The 21,206-nt window shown below is 59.3% G+C and overlaps 1 protein-coding gene across 1 annotated transcript in view; it reads left to right on the forward strand.

The window, feature by feature from the left end:
- Window positions 1-21,206, forward strand: part of RASGRF1 (Ras protein specific guanine nucleotide releasing factor 1) — a 98,176-nt gene that overhangs the window by 30,123 nt on the left and 46,847 nt on the right. The window contains exons 3-6 of the mRNA XM_051834573.3: window positions 1,501-1,648; window positions 8,861-8,953; window positions 10,863-11,116; window positions 19,610-19,689. Of these exons, the coding sequence (XP_051690533.1) occupies window positions 1,501-1,648; window positions 8,861-8,953; window positions 10,863-11,116; window positions 19,610-19,689 (575 nt within the window). The remainder of the gene's footprint in view (window positions 1-1,500; window positions 1,649-8,860; window positions 8,954-10,862; window positions 11,117-19,609; window positions 19,690-21,206) is intronic.

Genomic DNA, 21,206 nt, shown 5'->3' on the forward strand with positions numbered 1-21,206 from the left:
AGAACCACGGAGGCTGCGTGAGCTTGAGCAACGCGGCTCCCGCATCCGTGACAGAAGCCGGCATCCCGCACGTGGCCCCCAGGAATGCACCGTGTCCTGGTTGGCGGGAAGCTCACGCCAGGAATGGCCAACGCGCCTCTCCATTGGGCCGATGGGAGAGAGCAGGTGGCCCAGGGAGGGACCAGGTCCTGTGGGTGCCAGGGGGCAAACGTCTGATGCCAATGGGAGGAGAGAAGACGGGTACATGATAGAGGCTGCCCTTCCTGCAAAGGGGTCACTGCTGGGTGGGGTGGGGGCGGGGTGTCTGGGGAACGGAGGGGACAGCTTGGTGCCGTGTGCATCTTTCTGTCGGCCTGGGTGGGTGTGCGGCAGGGGCAAGAACTCCTAGAGAGGAGGAGCAAAGGCCTTGGGGACGGGGGAGGGCAGGTCCCTGGGCTTGGGCAGGGACAGAGCAGGGAGGGAGGGGGCCCAGGGGTGTTCCAGCCAACATGTGCCCAACACATCCTCGACTCCCCCTGGGCTGCTGCTGAGTCAGCCCTCGCAGCAACGCTCCAGGGTGGCTGCTGGTTTCCTCCCCATTCTACAGATGAGAAACCGAGGCACACCTTGGTAAAGGGCCCCTCGGGGTGGAGGGGTGCTGGGACTGAGCCCAGACAGACCAGGTCAGAGGGTGAGGCCTCTCATGAGCTGGGCCCCGAGTGAGGCTGTGCTGGGGCCCAGGCAGGACATGGCGGGACCCCACCACCACCACCACCACTACCAGCAAGCAGGAAGAGCACAATCAGGAATGGGAGCAGGAAGGCGGGAGACGCCTGCAGCAGCTGGGCGGGCACTGCTGGGTGCTCAGAGGCCCCCAGAGGGAGGGTGGGGGGCAGAGGGCCCTGTGGCCGAGGACAGACCCAGGGACGGGGCTTGGGTGGTGCCAACAGCCAGAGATATGGGCGGGGCTCCCAGGTGGTCCTGGGACAGGGCACAGAGCGGAGAGGGGAGTGGGGGGACAGGGTGAGGGAGAATTGAGGGCCTTGGGCCAATTTTGGGGACAGACACACCCAAGGATGCCAAACCTTCCCCACAAATGTTCACCACACACCTGCACCTGCCAGACATGGTGTCAGGCTCTGGGGATGCAGGAGCAAACAGCATTGACTCAGCCTAGGCAGTGGCAGCACCTGGAGACGTGGGAGCCTGGGTGCTGTAGGGACCCCCATCAAGACCAGGGGCTACCAGGGAGGGCTTCCTGGGGGTGGCTTTGCAGCTGGCCTAAGAGAGAGGATGGGGTTAATCCAGGGAGGCAGGGAGGAGATGGCGTGGTCCTCGCTGTGCAAAGACCCGGCAGGAGAGTGGTGTGTGCACAAGAGTGAGACACAGGGAGAGAGAATGCCCACGGGGCCCCGCTGGAGCCATCAGAGCGTGGGACCGGGGTTTGGGGAGGGCAGGGGCGGCAGCAGCCACCAGGGGGCAGCCTCGCACCCGCCACACCTCCCGTCTGCCTGTCCACAGCTACAGGACCCTGGCCACGGAGCACGAAGCGCTGATGCAGAAGTACCTGCACCTGCTGCAGATCGTGGAGACGGAGAAGACGGTGGCCAAGCAGCTCCGGCAGCAGATCGAGGACGGAGAGATCGAGATCGAGCGGCTGAAGGCAGAGGTGGCCGCGGGCGGGGAGCTTCCGGGATGGGGCGCAGTGGGGGAGGGGAGGGCGCCCAGCATGGTGCTGAGGGCAGGGTCCTGTGCTCAGACGGGTTGCCATGGCGCCTCTGCCGTAGCATCTGGAGCGGGTCGCCGACTTGTCTGGGCCTGTTTCTTCACGTGTGAGACGGATACCAGGCTGGCCGAGCTGGGCTCTGGCTGCTGGAGCCCCCTCTCCAGGGGAGGGGCAGTGTGGGTGCTCCCCTGGCAGAGGTAGCAGAGGTCCTGGGGCCCCAGGTGCCAGGGTGTGGGGAACCCGTCCAGGGAGAGGAGGAGGCAGCGAGAGGTAGGACCCCACAGGCCCCGGGGGTGTGTGCTGTGGTCTGGTCACATGGCACTTAGGAAGCTCGCTTCAGAGAGGGAGGTGAGGTAGGACCCCACAGGCCCCGGGGGTGTGTGCTGTGGTCTGGTCACATGGCACTTAGGAAGCTCGCTTCAGAGAGGGAGGTGGGACCCGATACATCAGCTCTGTTCACGAGACCCAGAGCCCCCAGTTCCACCTGGTCCTGCAGCGGCGTCACCCTGAACTCCCAGTCACAGCCACATGCAAGTTCAGGTCTAACAAGACCCCAGATGTAGCCCCGGAGCAGGCACTGCCAGACATGCGCCCTTAGCCAGGCCCCACGACCACCCGGAGGGGCTGGCTCACCCAGGCTCAGGGAGCCCACGACACCTGTCCAAGCTCACGCAGTAGAAACCCCTCAGGTCTCCTGTCTGCTTGTCCATCATCCCCCACCCCCACCTCCCGGCTCAGAGCCTCTTCCCACAGCTCCTGGAGCCTCCTCCACAGCCCACCTGGTTCACCCTGGGGTCAATGCCAAGATCTGTCCTGGATCCCTGAATGCACACTGAGCCCCGGTACCAGGCTGCAAGCTTCCCGAGCCAGGGGCTCCAAGAGGCATTCATTCATTCATTCATTCATTCACTCAAAGCCGAGACCACCCACCTGCTCACCTCGTCTGCTCCTCCTCTCCAGACGCGCAGGTCGCCCTGTTCTGTCGCTGTGCGTCGTCCTACCTCCTGGCCCTTGCACATGCTGGTGGATTGTTTGCAATGCCCTCTCATCCCTTCTCCACTCACTCCACCTGGTGAAGCCCCATTGAGTGCAAAGTCGCCTCCTGGGGGTCTCCAGGCCAGGGCCCTGCCCTCTGACGTCCCATACCCTGTCCCCCACCTGAGAGCCGGCTCCACCTGTCCTGTACCTGCTGGGGTGCAGGACAGCGTGGATCAGGGCCGTGATGAAGCCGGCCGTGTGAACCCGAGACAGGAGGCGAGTCGTTCACAGCCCCGGAGGGTTTGGGTTCCACCTGTCTTGCAGGGTCTCAGGAGGCTGTGGGCCGGGGAGGGGCTCTGGGCGCCGTGGGCCGAGCCTGCTGTGGCGCCGGGGAGCGGGCAGCAGCGGGTCAGCGTGTGTGCATGTGCGTCTCAGAACTCCAGGCCGCAGCAGAGCCCTAGCTGACCGGAATCTGGAGCATGGGTTTCAGTTGAGTGCACTGCCCCCTGGGCAAAAGAGGCTTTTAAAGATGACTTTAGACCGAAGATCAGCCTAGGGAAGCTTGTCGCTCTATTTGCCTCTCTCTCTCTCCACACACACACACACACCACACACACACACACCACACACACACATACACACACACACGCACCACACACACACACACACCACACACACATGCACCACACACACACACGCACCACACACCACACACACACCACACACATGCACCACACACCACACACACACACAAATACACACACACACCACACACACATGCACCACACACACACATGCACCACACACCACACACACACACACATACACACACACATACACACACACCACACACACACGCACCACACACACACACACATACCACACACACACACACACGCACCACACACCACACACACACACCACACACACACACATACACACACACCACATACCACACACACACACACATACACACACACACCACACACACACAACCCCACACCACACACACACATACCACACACACACCACACACCACACACACACACATACACACACACCACACACCACACACACATACCACACACACACACATACACACACACCACACACACACACATACACACACACCACACACCACACACACACACACACACACACCACACACCACACACCACACACACACCACACACCACACACACACACACGCACCACACACACATACCACACACACACACATACACACACACCACACACCACACACACACACCACACACACACAACCCCACACCACACACACACACACCACACACACACACACACCACACACACATACCACACACACACACACACCACACACCACACACACACCACACACACCACACACACACACACCACACACACCACACACACACGCACCACACACACCACACACCACACACACACACACGCACACACACACGGTGGGATCCAGGGCACCTGTTGGCTCTGAGGGGCTCCAAGAAGGCAGAGATGGAGCTTGTGTCTGAGAGGGGCAGCCGCCAGCCAGGTGGGCAGGAGGCGCAGGGCCGCGTCGGAGGCAGGAGCCGTCCGAGGACACGGCGGTGCCCAGAAAGGAAGGCACTCGGGCTCCCCCCAGCGGCGGGTCTCCCAGCTCAGCTCCTTGACACCCGCTCCCGCCTCCTCCTCCCCCCACCCAGGGAGAGGGGCTGGGAGATAGAATCCCCCAGCATGGCAGCTCTCTCACCCCGCCTTTCCTGGAACAGCTCCTCACACCGTTTCCCCAAGACTCCCGGGATTTCCAGGGCCCTGCAGCCCCCAGCCACCTGCCCTAGGGACTTCTCACACCTGTCACATCCCGGCCCCCAGCAGCCATCTCCCCCAGCCTCCCTGCCCCTGGTCACAGGTGGCTACTGCAGTGTCTGTCAGGCTGTGCTGAGCTGTGCCACCGTAACGAGCAGCCCCAGAAGCCCAAGGACGGGGCCATGTGGCTCCTCCCTGCAGGCCCAGCCCCGGGACACAGGCTGATGTGTGAAATGGGCCTTCTGGAAGCTTTAGAGATTCTGCCACTAAGACGGAGGGCAGCGGATGTCCACGCCCTGGCATGGCCTCTGCTGTCGCTCCACATGCCATTCGCCATCTCCTTCCCTCGTATCCCGTGTGCTGCTGCAGCTGGCCCAGGCAAGCCTGTAGGAGCCGCTTGTTGAATTTCTGAGAAATTTACCAGCCACATATTTGACCTGCTGTAGCATGTAACGGGCCAAGGTCAGGGTGTTTGCCCCACGGGCACTGGCAAGTGCTACAGATCAAAGATCCAGTCTTCAGCATCGGCCACTTCTTTCCTTCTTTTAAAAAAAATTGGAGATCTGCTGGTTCACTCCCCAAATGCCCACAGCAGCAGAGCTGGGCCAGGCCAAAGCGAGGAGCTCAGAATTCCGTCCAGGTCTCCCACACAAGGTGGGTGCAGAAACCCAATTACTGAAGCTGCCCCCTGCAGCCCCCTGGTGTATGCATTAGCAAGAGGCTGGAACCAGGAGCTGAGCTGGAACAAGCAGGTGCGGCCCTTAAGGTCAAGACAGCGACAGAAGCGCTTTGACCCCCCGCCAAGAGCCCCATCAAGGAGCCCCCTAAGACCCAGGGCGCAGTCACCGGGAGAGGAAGCCCGCCTTCCCCGAGGACGCCTGGCTGGGCTCTTTCCGCCATGTTCTCTTACTCGGGACTGGCGTACATTTGGAGAGGGAAGGAGACAGGCGCCCAGGGCGGGGCAGGCGCCCACAGATGGTCAGGATGTTTTATTGGCTTGGAAACACTCAGCCTCCTAGAAGAGCAGCCCGGGAAGCATGGGCAGAGATCTCGGTGGTGGCAAATAAAAACTTAGCCTTGGGGCCGGCGCCGCGGCTCACTAGGCTAATCCTCCTCCTTGCGGCGCCGGCACACCAGGTTCTAGTCCCGGTTGGGGCGCCGGATTCTGTCCCGGTTGCCCCTCTTCCAGGCCAGCTCTCTGCTGTGGCCCGGGAGTGCAGTGGAGGATGGCCCAAGTGCTTGGGCCCTGCACCCCATGGGAGACCAGGAGAAGTACCTGGCTCCTGCCATCAGATCAGCGTGGTGCGCCGGCTGCGGCAGCCATTGGAGGGTGAACCAACGGCAAAGGAAGACCTTTCTCTCTGTCTCTCTCTCTCTCTCACTGTCTACTCTGCCTGTCCAAAAAAAAAAAAAAAACTTAGCCTTGGACTCTTAGGTAAAGGGAGCCCGTCCTGGGGGAAGTCCGACGGGTGACCTTGACCCCTCCCCAGCCATCACCTCCCTCCAGGCCTGGGGCCCTGCTTCCCATCTCTCCCCCTACCACACACACCCCACCCCCAAGCACCTGTGCTCTGGCACCCAGCCCTGCACCTGTGTTCACATCACTCCCTCCACTCGAACCCCTCCCCCTAGAGTCCACCTGGAGGACTCATGTTTGTCCTCGAAGCAGCTTCTGGAAAGCCCTTGCCAAGGCCGGGGGGAAGCCCTCCCACGCTGTGACCCCCTTCTCCAGCCGGACGCTCCTCTAGGGAAGAGGTCAAGCTGACCATCCACTGCCCGGGGCCCCCAGTGCCCCACGTGTGCCCCACACAGAGGCACCGTCAGGATGTGCCCATGGAGGTGGCCCAGGGGGACACAGAGATGGCCCCTCTTGGGCTTGGAAGGGGCCAGAGGGAAGCGAGAAGGAAGGAGAGAGGGTTGAGTCGCGTGGCAGCTGTGTGAAAAGCAAGAAATGCAGAGGCCCCTGGCTGCTTGCAGATAGAAAAACACCCGGATGAATTCCACCATCGATTCCTGCCCTGCCAAAATGCATTCTGGATTAAAGAAGGTATCCCCCAGAGAGGGCCAAAGGATGGGGCAGGATGGGCCAGCAGCCAGTGCCCAGAGCCCCGAGGGCTCTGGTCCACAAAGAGCTCGCCTCTATGGGCAGACAAAGCCAGTGTGCAGGTGGCAGGTGGGCAGGGGCCGGCGGGGGCACCAGGTGCAGGGTCGGGCAGCGTGCCAGAGGGCCAGCTCCTCTGGCCATGGTTGAGCGCGCGTCAGCCAAGCAGGGCCTGGACAGCCCCCAGACAGAGCAGGGGCCAGAGCAAATCCATTGCCAGATGGGAGCTGCCAGAGTTAAGGAAAGACTGTCCCCGGGAGCCCACCGAGCCCAGTGCCCCCACCATCCTCCCCTCAAGACTTCTGCAGGATCCCCCGGCTCCTCACCCTGGGGAGTTTTGCCCACCCAGCCTGCTCCTTAAATAAAGGCTCTCGGGCTGCCAGGGCCGCCTGTGCATGCAACATGGTTGTCTGACCTAATTGCATCTATTTTTTTGCCCTGGTCCCTGCTGAGTGCGTGTCCCGGAATGCCTGTCTCCGAGAAGCACACGGTCAGTGTTAAATACCGACTCCCTCCTTCCCTCCTCCCAGCACGCGCACACACACACACACAGCACTCCCAAGAGAAAAGGCAGGGAGAGCTTTGTGCAAACCCCCAAACAGGCAAAGCCAGCGAAACAGCGCAGGGCAGGTAAAGATGCCGCATGCGTGTGTGTGTGTGTGTGTGTGTGCGCGCGCACACGCCTTGACCCCGTACACTACTGACAAAGTCATCGTATTTCACTGTGCGAGTATTCTCGGGGGAGCTCCATGAGCAGGGAGGGGAAGTCGGAAGCGGAATAATAAAAGGAAGATGCTCTCCACGCCGGCTCCGTCTCGGGTATTTTCCGCGGCACTTCCAGCACAGACGTAATTTTAGCAGGCAGGAGTGGAGAGCAGGTAACTGCTCCATTTTGCTTTCAAAGTGCTGCACGCGCTCAGCCGTGAGAGCCCATTCATCCCGGCTCCGCCAGTGACCTTGAGACAACCCAGCCGCGAGTCTTGGAGAGGCAGCGTTTGCTATTATCCTGAGACACCCGGGACTTCCTGACCCCCTTGCCGTCCTCGGCCCCTGCTCTCGCTGCCTGCTATGCCTCGATTTCTTTTTTTGCAAAAGTCGCTTACATGTGTAGCCAACAACCATGCATCAAGTGCAGCCTGGCTAAGCCACAGTGAGCCCATTAAGGAAGCAAGTGGCTGTGGCCCCGTCTCACCCGGCGCTCCCCCAACATGGAGGAGAGACGCGATGCCAGCATTTCAAGGGGAAAGTGCCTGGCACCGCGGGGGGGACCCGCAGGACAGGGAGCAGCTGCACCCTGCCCAGGAGGGCACACACCGGCCTGATCGCACAGCACGGCTGCAGGTGTCCTGGTTTGGTTCTTGTAGCTCTGCCAGCTTCTGTGACATTAGACAAATGGAGGGTTTTTTTAGAGCATCGTGAATGTTTGCTCCATTCGTCTGGGCCATTAGGTTCCAGGATGTGCTCTGAAGAGATTTCTAGGGCTACCTGGGGAGGGCACAGCCTGCTCGGATCTGGTTTCTATCTGGGGTGGTTTGGCTTGAAGAGCTGTAGGGAGAACCCAGATGTCCCAGAGCAGATGAACAGATAAAAGGCAGTGGAGACGCCGAGTGGAATATTACTCAGCCTTCAACAGGAAGGGGAAGGTGACACCTGCCCCTGGAGGACATTCCACTAAGGAGGGCAAGTGCACCTGTGAGGTTCCCCAGATAGCAAGTCCCCAGAGCCGTCACATTCACGGAGACAGAAGTAGGGTGGTGGTGGCCAGGGAGTGAGGGGTGTGGCGCTCCGGGGCATGGGACAGTCTCAGTTCCTCTCAGTTCCCACAGAGAGGAGTTGAGGAGGTGCAGGCTGGACCTGGTTTTATGCCAACACGAATGTGTCTAACGCCCATGGGGTGCACACTTGGAAATGCTCAGCTGATCCATTTCATGGTGCCTGTATTTTCCTACAATGAAAATTGAATATAAAAAGGTGTGGCAGCTTGGGGAGTAGGATGGAGAGTCACAGGTTGAAGACAAGGCCCTCAGATTCCAAACGAGGCACCTGCAGAAGCCCCCGGAGCAGAAGGGCCCTGTCCAGGGTCCCGCGAGCACCCGGTCTTGCTGGCCCGGGATGTGGCAGGGACAGGTCTCTCCAGGGCGGCACTCTCTGTCGAGGGGCGTGTCTGCTCCTGTGACCCGGATGTGTGTCTCCGGCAGGGGACTGCACCGGGCGCTGGATGGCCAGTGCGGGCGCCCCTCCTGGCCGGCGGCCAACCTGCCTTTCTGTTGCAGATCGCGTCCCTGCTCAAGGACAACGAACGCATCCAGTCCACCCAGACCGTCACCCCCAACGACGAGGACAGTGACATCAAGAAGATTAAGAAGGTCTGCACCATCCCGCTGCAGGGGCCCTCTTTGCGTGTCCACCTGCTATCCCACTGTCCCCAGGGTCACCCCACGCATGCACCCTCCCCAGCTCCCAAGACTGCCCCTCGCCCCTGAATGGCACCTCATCATTCCCATGTTACAGATAAGAAAACTGAGGTTCCGATAGCAAAAGGAGTGGACAGAGCCAGGGCGGGCCTTGGCCTCCCAGCTGACAGCTCTCTTCACAGAGCCACGAAGCAGTGCCCAGATCTGCACCCCCGGCCACTTCCCGGCTGTCACCCCCTGCATACCCCCACGCCACCACCACCTACACCACCACCTCTCACAACTGCCCCTTGCATCCCCAGAAGACCTCAGCATGGGATTCTGGCCTTCAAGACCCCATAGTCAGACCCACTGCCTTTGCCCTGCTAGGGCCCACAGGGGTCACCTCTCAGCAGGTACCAGGTGTGTCCCCGTGGTGACAGCACCAAAGGCCCCCGTGGAGCCAGGGCAGAGGGGGAATGCACGGCTTGTGTGTGTGGCCTAGCAGACCCGGGCCTCTGGGGCAGCTTCGGAGCCCTGGCACCTGCTCACACCTCTCCCCCATGCCACACGGAGGTGATCATGGGCACTCGGCCGAGTTCTCTTGTGAGCCTGTGCTTTCAAATCCAAAGGCTCCACCCAAAAATTAGGACTTTTGGTTTCTCAAAAATAGAAACAGCCAAGTTCATTAACCACCTTCTACTGCCACATGCTATTCCGGGAGCCTGACACAGACCAATTTCACCCTCACTAAAACACTCTGGGGTTTTATCCGTGTCTCCCTTTTGCACTCTGGGAAGCCCAGACAAAGAGGCAAAGTAACTGGCCCAAGGGCACACAGCTAAGTGTTTGCAGAGTGACTTTCAAATCCTGTCCCCGTGCCCTGCGCCATCCTGGAGAGACAGAAGGCCGGGCACCCCAGCCCACCTCCCACCCGTGGTGACACGGCCCCAGGCGAGAGGGGCTGGCTGCCTACATATGCGGGACCTGCATGCCCACAGGCATCAGGATTTGCCACTCCTGCCCCACCCATGCAGGCAGGGCCATGCCGTGTGCCCCTGGCACCTTAAGCAGCTATCCTGGCCATTGCAGACCAGCTGAGCCCCACCTCCTGGCACCTTGCGGAAAGCCCCTCTTGTCTTCAGTGACAGCTGCTGGGCTGCGGTTGGGTCTCCCATCGCCACAGCACACAGCCCTGCACCGGGACGGCTGTGCCTGCCACTTGTGCCCAGTTGCGGGTATTTTTGATGAGCCCTGTGGCTGGAGCCCAGCCAGCACCCTTGCTCCAGGTGCCAGTGTCCCCCCCAACTGCGGACGGAGCTTGCTCAGTAGCAAGAACACAGGGAACCAGGGGGGCCCTCACTCGGATCCTGAGCAGGCCCTCCACCAAGTCCCGGGTGACACAAGGCTCCTCCAGGCAGCCCAACTCCATGGTCGAGCGCCCACACTCGCCTCCCCAGGAGCTGCCCAAGAGGGCCCAAGGCTGTGCTTAGCTGATTTGCCGCCTTCTGTCCTGGTCGATAATCACCCCTCTATCCAGATGAGCTGCTGTGGAAGCTGCTGGGCTCCGGGGCAAATCCTGAGCCAAGACCAGGTGCGCACCGCCTGGCTCCTCCATCCCGGACAAGCTTTTGAGAGAGGCCAGCTCTGGCCGGGAGCCACACTGAGTCCTGCCATCATGTCCGCATCTCCATGGGAAAACTGGCTCAGAGGGACCGCAGGGCCGGAGCCAAGCCCACCCATGTCTGAGCCTGAGGGACACACAGCCTGAGGGACGCCCAGCACGGGGATGGCAGAACCTCAGCCCTCGCCCCACAGGGCGCTGGTACAGAGCGGCCACGGCTGGCTAACCAGGGCCTCTCCCTCCCCGCCCCGACCCCAGGTGCAAAGCTTCCTGCGGGGCTGGCTGTGCCGGCGGAAGTGGAAGACGATCATCCAGGACTACATCCGGTCCCCGCACGCAGACAGCATGCGCAAGAGGAACCAGGTGGTGTTCAGCATGCTGGAGGCCGAGGCCGAGTACGTGCAGCAGCTGCACATCCTGGTCAACAACTTCCTGCGTCCACTGCGCATGGCCGCCAGCTCCAAGAAGCCGCCCATCACCCACGACGACGTCAGCAGCATCTTCCTGAACAGGTGAGTGCCAGGCTCAGAGCCACCAGCCGGGACCATTCCCCCGCCCCCCCAACCAAGCAGGCCCCCCCGTGGCGACCCTTAGCCATGGTTGGAGGAAGTCGCTATCGGCCTCTGCCGTGGAGGTCAAGGTCAAGGTCACTGCTAAATGCCCTTCCGACCAAGACTCATTCCAGCCGCGATGTTAGTGGTGACACAGTTCAGGAAGCCTGAGTCCAGTATTTTTGTCTGTTTGAAGTTGTACAGTATTTGACTTTTTTATATAAAGTTTTATTATTAATTATTATTTGAGAGGCAGAGAGACAGAGACAGGCATTCACGGGTTCACCCCCCACATAGTGCTGGCTGGGGAAGGGGCAAAGCTGGGAGCCAGAAACTCAACCCAGGTCCCCCACGGGTGTCGCTTGAGCTAGCGCCGCTGCCTCCCAGGGCCTGCACTGCTGGGTCGCAGCTGGGGCGGGACCCAGGCTCTCTAGTACAGCACACAAGCACCCAACCAGGGTCTTCACCGCCACGCCAGATGCCCGCCCCATCCCCACCCCGGTGTCAGTGTTAAAGAGTTCCGGGCTGTCTTCCTAGTCTGTCTTGTGTTGCTGGAGCAAAATCCCTGTGGCTGGGATTTCATCTAGAAAAGAGATCGGTTTTGGCACAGCAGAGCATGCGCAAGGGAGAGAGGGGTCCCAGGGCGCGAGAGGAGGAGAGACCAAGTGTGCCTCTGTGAGCTCACTCTCTCCAGCGAGACCTAACCCACCCAAAAAGACCAGCATCAATCCTTTCCCTTCTCCAGCCACCACCTGCTAGGCGACGCCTCTTAAAGGAGCCACAACCTCTGGACACCATTCCATTGGGCACCAGGCGGCTTCAACACGGGTTTGGGTGGGGACCAGCCATATGCAAACCACAGCACAAATCAACCTCCAAGAACACAAATAAAACATGCGGCAATCCATCTTGATGCCGTCACGGTGACCTGCAGGCCAAGTTCACGTTCAGAGCTCCCGGGCTCCCTCGAGTTCTGGCCGCTCCCCGATAGCAGCAGGCGGCTGTCCCAGATGATGGCTCCAGGCGCTGATCACGGGAGACAGAGCTGACAGCTGCTATTCTGTCAGCCTGTTCTTAAGAGAGCTTCCTTAGGAAGTGGTTTCAATAAGCTATTTGGTGGGCGAGGAAATTGTATAAACTGCATAAAAGCAACCGAAATGAAGACATACAAACAGATTGTTATTTACTAATGCGCCTCCGCTGGGAATTAAAGTAAGTCTTTGTGTGCCCCTAGATGCTCAGCCAACTGCATTTCCTTCCTCAGAGGCAGGACTCCCCTTGGTCTGTACTTAGGATCCCAGCTGGGGCATCTGCCTTCCACATTACAACACCTGCCTCCGGGTCCCGACTGCTCCCGGTTCCAGCTTCCTGCTCGTGTGCATCCTGGGAGGGGGCGGCGATGGCTCAAGTAGCGGGGTCCCTGCCACCCACTTAGGAGATCTGGGTTGAGTTCCTGCCTCCTGTCTTCAGCCCCTCCAGTTGTTGCAAGCATTTGGGAGAGGGATGAACCAGCAGACGGGGGAGCGCTTTCTCTGCCTGTTTCTGTCTCTCAAATAAACTAGTGAAATATTCAGCATCCAGTCATTCCGCTAAGCCACACAAGCCTGGGTTTGCAGGAGCAGGGTCCCCTTCCCGGTGTCCAGCTGTGCTCCCCCTCCCGGCCAGGGGTGTGTGTTGGTGGGGGGGGCGGGGATTTGAGGGTTTCCACCCTGCAGGAGAGGCCACAGGAGTGGTCAGACCTGGGTCTGAGTCTCAGGCTGAAGAGGCTGGAAGCCCTTGCGGGGGAGGGGGATGGTGGGGGCAGGGCTGACACCATGGACGTGGATGAAGCCTCAGAGTCGGGGATGCAGAGAGAGAAGGGAGGAGGGGGCAGCTTCTGGCCCCGTGAGACATAAAGATCAAACCTCTGAGCCTCACAAGGCCGCTTGCTAGTAATGTGTTGGGCAGTTTTTATCATCAGATGCATTGATCAGAACAAAGGAAATTAGCATTATCTTTTTATAAACTCAAGTAACATTTACCCCCCCCCCCCCCGCCCAGGAACTCCAGGTAGCCTTGCAGACTTAGTGACCCAGAGTAGGCTGAAAAAAAATGGTGAGGAATAAATTTCTTCCCCCGCCCCCAACCCTTGCCCCCAGTAAGCCCTGGACAGCTCAGCTGGGCTCACGTATTTTCAAACGCCAGCTGCCTGCAACTCTGGGTGGACCAAGGAGTCTGCAGGTTCTGTGCCCGGTACCCAGGTCCTTGACTCTGCTTCCAGGAGGAATCCGGGGGGGAAGCTGGAGGACAGCAAACAGTGGGTGGTGAGAGTTTCCGTGAGCAAGCAAACACACAGGCTCCACAGACAGTGGGGCCCACCGGAGGGGTGTGGCACCATCTCCGACCCGTGTGTAACGTCACGGGGCTATTTAATGAAAGGGGAGGGACATTCTGATAAGGGGGAGGAATATTCATGGTTTTCTGGGAAGTAGTGGGGGCTCCTGGAATCCAGCCCCCACCCCTTTGCAGTCCTTATGAGCTCCGATGTCTGCTCTCATGGCAGCTGGCAGATGCATCATTTAGCATGCTAATGAATATGCCAATGAGCGTATAATGAGCTGTAGGTCAGCCGTGGCCCCCATCCTGGTCTGAGCATGCTCCAGGCAGGGGATCTGTCCATCTCCAGAGCAAGGGGAACCAAACCTGTGTCCTGTAGGAACTAACCGTCATCTCCAGGTGGCTCAGCTCCGTGCCCTGTGCCAGTCCCAGTCCCCCGGGGAGAATTCCAACCCTCAGTCTTAAGGGGCTGATGGTGAGGGATGATCTGCCTCCTGCAGCTTCTTTGGTGCTGCGTATAGACTTGTGGTCCCTGCCCACTGAGGGCGTGGAATTCTCCGGACACCCAGTCTCAGGGTCCCAGCAGTGGAACAGTTAAGACAGGAGCTGGGTCCGGCTTCAGTCCCCAGGGTGGTTGGAACCCTCGTCCAGACGCAGAATCGTTGTATCCCAGAGGAGACGCACCTAACAAGTGGGTGGAGCAGACCTGGGCTGAGGGGTCCTCGGAGGGGCCGAAGCCAGGTGACGGGTGGGAGGGCCTCCTTTTCCCCTTGCCGGATGGGGTTAGCTTCTGGCGTTGCTTGGCCAAAAGAGCGTAGCCATTTAGCTTGATGATAACTGCCCCTAATATCTAATCCCTCTGTGCCTGAGTTGTCAGTGGAGACCTAGCAGGTGTGGTTCATTGCAGCACCTATGCCACCTGGTTCAGCAGACAGTGAAAGGCAAGTTCATTGTCAAGAACCACAACCACCAGGCAGCCAGGAGCTGTCTGCACGTGACCAAGAGCATCCTCACCTGTGCTCTGGCCCTCAACGTCCCTCGTGGCCAGAGTGAGATATATATATATATATATATATATATATATATATATATATATATATAAAGAGAGAGAGAGAGAGATGATTCCTGGTGAGCAATGCATCCCAGAGCAGCTGCCAACCCAGTGGCCACTCCTGTGCCCACCAAGGTCAACTCGCTTCTTTCATGCTGGACTTGACAGCTGATGAACAGAAACTCCGTTAGGAGCCACGCCTCCCACTGAGCCTTCCCCGCCGTGTAGAGGTTGTTTGTCTGCATTAGAAAGGGTCGGGCGTGGTGTAGGCCGGGATGGTCACACTGGTGGTGCCCGCAGATCATGCTGTACGGGGACAGACACACGGCCTGCTGGGGGGAAGAGCCCTCCCACCATGTACTTTTGATAACACCTGCCATCCGCCCGGCCTTGATGAGTAGGTCTCGATGAGTGAGGGGGGAAGCCACCCCAGCAGGCCCCACCTGGCTGACCCCTCTGACCCCCGGAGCACCAGTGAGCGTCGTGTGTAGTGGGAAGGGAAGCGGGTTTGGGGTACCCATGCTAAGAAAGCTTCCTGGACGGTTGGTCTTGTGGCTTTGGGTGATTTCCTTCCCCGGGGGCATTCACAGTGGACGAGAGGCCCTGTGCTTAGGAAGCAGAAACGGGGCAGGGGAGGAAAACAGAGCGCTGGGGTGAGCAGCTGTCGGGTGGCGGGCGCACAGCCCTGTGCGCCACTCTTCCACCCTGCGTGGGTCTGTAGCCCCCGCTGTGTTCCTTTGTGGGGGAAGGGGGTGTTGAGTTGTCAGGGGACTGCCAAGGCCTTCCACGCCCACTCTGGAAGAACTTGGAAGCCACGGCTGCAGCTCCTGTCTGGCCTCGGGTGGGCTGGGTCTTGTCTTTCACAAGGATGGGAGTTGGGAGCTCCCAGTCCTATTTGGACAGGCCTGGCATGCAAATGCCCTTTGGGGTTTCTCAAACTATGTTAGAGACCCTGTCAAGGAAATGCCCCCCAAGGCTCCTCAGCAGAGGTGAGGAGCTAGCAGGGGGCTCAGCCCCTTCCGTCCTAGACAGTCTTGAACATCATGGTGCGGGCTGCCACAGGCCACCCCCCAGGCAAGCCTGGTCCTCCTTCCAGCGGCCTCCCACACTTACGGTGGCGACACTTGGTATCAGAGGGTGGTGGCTCTGATCTGGGTCACCCAGATCCTGTCCCTGCACACCTGTCTTGGCCTGGATGACCCCAGGGTGGCAGTGAAATCCGGCCTCATCGTCTCTCCCCTAGAGCCCCATTTTCCTTTCCTGTGCCATGTGTTGGCATCGGCTCTGCAGGCTGTGGCTCCCCGAGAGAGAAAGGCACGTGGGCCCTGGTGGTGACCCCAGCCCCACTGGGGACTGCAGTAACTACTGGACGTGGGCTCCCTCCCATCACTGCAGGTGCAGGTCCTCAGGTCGGGTGGACAAAGGCCCACGGTGGGGAGGGGACAGCGCAAAGTCCTGGGGCACAGCTAGCCGGGCTGGAACCGCCGTCTCCTCCCCACTCAGAGGTTGAGGGTGGAGGAGAAATGGGAGGGGCCTCCTGGGAGCGGCGCCCAGGAAGGAAGCATCTGGGACATCAGGCCCCAGACAGGAGCCAGACGCACCCCACCCTGCCTGCCCAGGCCAGTGTCCCGACACAGCGCCACAGGGTCCTAGTGCCCTGCTTTCCCTCCCTCTTACGAAACATCTACTCGAGGAGAATGTTCAGGTTTGGACCGGAGCATCGGGCTCGGCGCCTGGTTGTATTTCAGGCCGGGCAGCAGTACAGAACAAGGGAGGCCCCTTTGCTCTTTAGGGTCGTCCCAGGAAGCCGAGGTTCCTCTAACGGGGGCTCCTCCACAACAGTGCGCCCCATTTTCGGTTGTGTCTTGTACTTCATACTTGACCGTGGTCTTCGTGAGTCGTTGAAGTCGCTGCTGTTGTGTTGTGTCCACTGTCACAGGGCCCTCTGTCTTAAAAAAAAAAAAAGATTTATTTATTATTTGAGAGACAGAGTTACAGACAGAGAGAAGGAGAGAGAGAGAGAGAGAGAGAGAGAGAGAGGTCTTCTATCCACCGGTTTACTCCCCAGATGGCCACAACCACTGGAGCTGCACTGATCTGAAGTGAGGAGCCAGGAGTTTCTTCCGGGTCTCCCACGTGGGTGCAGGGGCCCAAGGACTTGGGCCATCTTCCACTGCTTTCCCAGACCACAGCAGAGAGCTGGATAGGAAGAGGAGCAGCCAGGACTAGAACCGGCGTCCATATGGGCTGCTGGTGCTTCAGGCCAGGGCTTTAACCCGCTGTGCCACAGCGCCCGCCCCTGCCATGATGTTTTTAAAGATTCTGGAAGAGGTGGAAATAAGAAAGGGGGCCAGTGGCCCTCCCCGGTGTGGCAGAGAAGGCGTCTGAGAACCCCCAAAGGAAGAACGAGGGGGGAAGGTCTTGCAGGGACCCTCGGGTCACCCCCGAAGAGGCAGCAACAGCTCAGCAGCCAGGGAGACGGCGGCGAAGGATTCGGGTGAACCAAGATGGGCAGGGCCGGGTCGCCCAGACCCGAGAGAGAGAAGGGGGAGGGTCCTAAGTGGCTTCCTGCTCAGTGTGGCTTGTGCCCCACCAGTGCCCCCAGGACTCCCGTGGAGCAGTGTCCAGGACCGCTGGACTCTGCACGATGGAAAGAATGGACTCTCACCTGGGATGCCCACTGGGGAGTGAGCGTATGGCCCAGCAGGAAGTCACTGACAACCTAGGCTACTCCAGCATCCCAGAGGGGCCCCCAAAGTGAGATAGGTGGGGCCGTGGTGAACTGGAGAAAAGAGAAGAGAGCGATAAAGCCACCGCCTGCAGCACTGGCATCCCATATGGGTGCCAGTTCGAGTCCCGGCTGCTCCACTTCTGATCCAGCTCTCTGCTGTGGCCTGGGAAAGCAGTGGAGATGGCCCAAGTGCTTGCGCTCCTGCACCCATATGGGAGACCCGGAAGAAACTCCTGGCTCCTGGCTTCAGATCAGCAGAGCTCCAGCCATTGTGGCCATTTGAGGAGTGAACCAGCAGATGGAAGACTTGTCTCTCTCTCTCTCTCTCTCTCTCTCTCTCTCTCTCTACCTCTCCAGAACTCTGCCTTTCAAATAAATAAATAAATCTTTTTTAAAACATGAGACAAGAAAACACAGTGGCCATGGGCAGACAGATGGACTCATGGAAGAAGGACTGAATGGGGTGTGTGTGTCTTGATTTGGTCCAGAGTTCTCTCACTGCCTGTCTCCTGGCCGGCTCTCCAAGGTGGTGCAGGACCACGGGGGCAGCCCCGCAGCAGCCAGACCCTCGACTTTGCTTCCAGAAGGAACCCAGGAGCAAGGCAAGACAGCGAATAGCAAGCAGCATTTTCTTGATAAAGCAAACACAGATGGAGGGGAGGGGCCCCGGTGCTGGGCTGTGTTGAACAGTGCAGGGCTGGCCCAGTGGAAGAGAAAGTACATTCCAATGAGGTGAGAGATATTCCTGGTTTCTCTGGGAAGTAGCTGGAGACTTCCTGGATCCACAGATCCTTACCTGGATCTGTGTTTGCCGTCACTGCGGCTGGCGGTGCCTCACGGAGCAGGCTAAGGAGTACAGTGTGCTGGAGGCCAGTCTAGGTCAGCCTTGGCCCCATAAACTGGTCGGGGTTTGTTTGTCGGGGAACCCGACCCGTGTCCTATGGGTCGCCTATGTTATCTCCAGGAGGCCCAGCTGCTTCTCTGCCTCCCTATCTCAGCCGCGCCAGATAGACGTTTTTAAGTGATTGAAAAAAAAATCCAAAGACTATTTTGTGACAGGTGAAAAAGGAGGTGAAGTTCCCATTTCGTCCATAAATAAAGTTTTATTGGCACACAGTCCCTCCCATTCATTCATGGTTTATCTGCGACTGCTTAGCTGACACGAACACGGTACGGCTCCCAGAGCCCACACTGTCTATTATCAAGCCCTGTACAGGGAAACTCTGCCGGTGCTTGGTCTGCACCCAAGGGACCCCTGTGTTGTGCAGTGCACGGCTGAGACAGCTGTATTCTGTGGCTCCCACTTGCAAGGAGCTTAGAGTCTGCGGGAGATCCAGACACAAAGGAAATTATCACTCAACAGCGGTGAAGGCTGCAGAAGGGACAGGAGGAAGCCCTGGTGTGCGCAACCAGGGGACACGAGCCAACGGTGGAGGTGGCAGGGTGGTGGCCAGGGCCATGACATGCAAGGAGAGGCACAGGGAGGGAGTACGAGAGGGCTGTGGGAAGGGAGCGGAGGTGGTCTGTCTCCAGGACACACCTGGGACCTGCGCATCTGGCCTGGTTCTGTCCCTGAGCCCAGCAAGGGCTATGAGTTGCCCGAGGCCGGCCCAAGCCGGAGAGGGCTGGGCCCGAGAGGGACAGAGCCAGGGCTCTAGGTTTTGCCCCACCCTCTGCCTGCTGCGCTTTGCCGGGCACTCCCGGAGGCTTCAAGTGCTGGTGCCTGTCCCCAGTCAGTGCAGACATGACGAATGGATTGCAGAACACTCCCTCATTGCGGAGGAGAGCCGTGCTCCTGGCCACCTTGCTGGGGACATGGCAGGGAAACTGAGTCTTTGGCTTCTCTGACTTCAGGTCCAAAACAGGGTGGTCTTGGGGCGAGGAGGAGCCAGCGGCATCCACTGAGGGACCACTGTGCACCTGACACCACAGGGGTCCTCAGGTGAACTCGAGCCCAGCTCTGTGCAGGTCCCAAGCCCAGGCTCCTTTTCCATCATCGGTGGCTTCTCTGGTGTTCTGCAGAGCCCAGGGTCCCCCCAGGTACCTCAGGGACCCTCCCCAGGTGGAGGCTTGCAGAGGCACCAGGGGCTGCAGCCCCTCCTCCAGCCTCGTGGCACCTGACCCCCTGCTCAGAAAAGCCCACGCCCTCCTGAAACAAGACGGTTTGCATTCTGCACCGGGCCCTGCCAATCGCACCCTCCCCGCAGCTCACGTCTGTGAGCGCCCCCTTCAGGGTGTGCTGCTGCAGAACTGCACGGCCCCCCTCCCAAGGGCCCCGAGCACGCGGGGGCCCAGGGGAAGAGGGGTCCCAGGCAGAAGCCCCTGCTCGGGGTTGACCCTCTGCTTCCTCTTGCAGCGAAACCATCATGTTCCTGCACCAGATCTTTTACCAAGGCCTGAAGGCTCGCATCTCCAGCTGGCCCACGCTGGTGCTGGGTGAGTAGCCGGCCCGCGCAGACGCTCCCCGAGGGGCCAGGCCCTGGGCAGGGGCGGAAGCGATGTTGTCCTTGTTCACCTGCCAACGTTCGAACACTCAGAGCAGGAGAAACCGTTTAAAAACACCAGCCGCAATGCCACTCCCCACAGCAACCATGCTAAAGGCTTCTGCGTGTTTTCTTCCAGTTTTTTTTTTCTCTGTATAGATCTTGGAATTTTTTTTATTTTGCCCATTTTACATAATTGCAAACATACCGAATATAGAATCGGAATCCTGCTGGGGGGGGGGGTGTTTTTTTTTTTTGTTTCACTTCATCATCACAGCCTAAGATTTTTCTTTTGCCAAAAGCTTGCCTTCTGCTGGCTGTGTGGCGGCGCCCCAGTGCCTGAGACCACCCCCGTGAGCTGCGTCACATCGGCTCTGGGAGACGTTCCAGTTTTGGGGATTTTTTGAAAGGCAGAGTTAAAGAAGGAGGGAAAGATGGGAGAGAGGCAGCTCTTCCATCCTCTGGTTCACTCCCCACATGGCCACAAGAGCCAGGAGCTTCTTCCAGGTCTCCCACGCGGGTGCAGGGCCCCACGGACTTGGGCCATCTTCTACTGCTTTCCCAGGTCATAGCAGAGAGCTGGATCGGAAGTAGAGCAGCCAGGACTCAAACCAGCACCCATACGGGATGCCGGTACTGCAGGCAGCAGCTTTAACCCACTTCGCCACAGCGCCGGCCCCCTAGTTTTTGGTTATTAGAAAGAACCACCAACCCCCTCTAATAGCGAGTTTCCTTGATATTAGGATTGTTTCCTTGGGCCACGTTTCCGAAAGCAGAATTACTAGAACAAGAGGTTCTCCTACCTCCGAGGTCCTTCAGAAAGTCTGGGTGGCCGGCACCGCAGCTCACTAGGCTAATCCTCCACCTTGTGGCGCCGGCACACCGGGTTCTAGTCCCGGTCGGGGCGCCGGATTCTGTCCCGTTGCCCCTCTTCCAGGCCAGCTCTCTGCTGTGGCCAGGGAGTGCAGTGGAGGATGGCCCAAGTGCTTGGGCCCTGCACCCCATGGGAGACCAGGAGAAGCACCTGGCTCCTGCTATCGGATCAGCGCGGTGCGCCGGCCGTGGCAGCCATTGGAGGGTGAACCAACGGCAAAGGAAGACCTTTCTCTCTGTCTCTCTCTCTCACTGTCCACTCTGCCTGTCAAAATAAATAAATAAATAAATAAATAAATAAATAAATGAAAGTCTGGGAAATGAAGTCAAAATAGGAGCTGATTTTGGTGCCCCCCCCAAAAAAATATGGAAGTGCACACCGCATGTTTTCCTAACGCACGCTTCCCAAGGGCTTTGGACCCTCGCGCTGCCCGGCTGCACTCCCTGGAGACTTTGCTGCCCCTACCCAGCGCGGCCTCAGCCAAGCTGGGCGTCGTCACCCCCAGCCTCACGGGGCAGGTACAGGTGGGCACCGACCACCTCCCACAGGGAGAGGAGGAGGGGCTCTACGACCAGCCCAGGGCTTGGGGGGCAGGG

This window comes from Oryctolagus cuniculus, chromosome 12 (genome assembly GCF_051225735.1).
Source record: "Oryctolagus cuniculus isolate XC-2025 breed Fujian yellow rabbit chromosome 12, ASM5122573v1, whole genome shotgun sequence".
Taxonomy (NCBI): Eukaryota; Metazoa; Chordata; class Mammalia; order Lagomorpha; family Leporidae; genus Oryctolagus; species Oryctolagus cuniculus.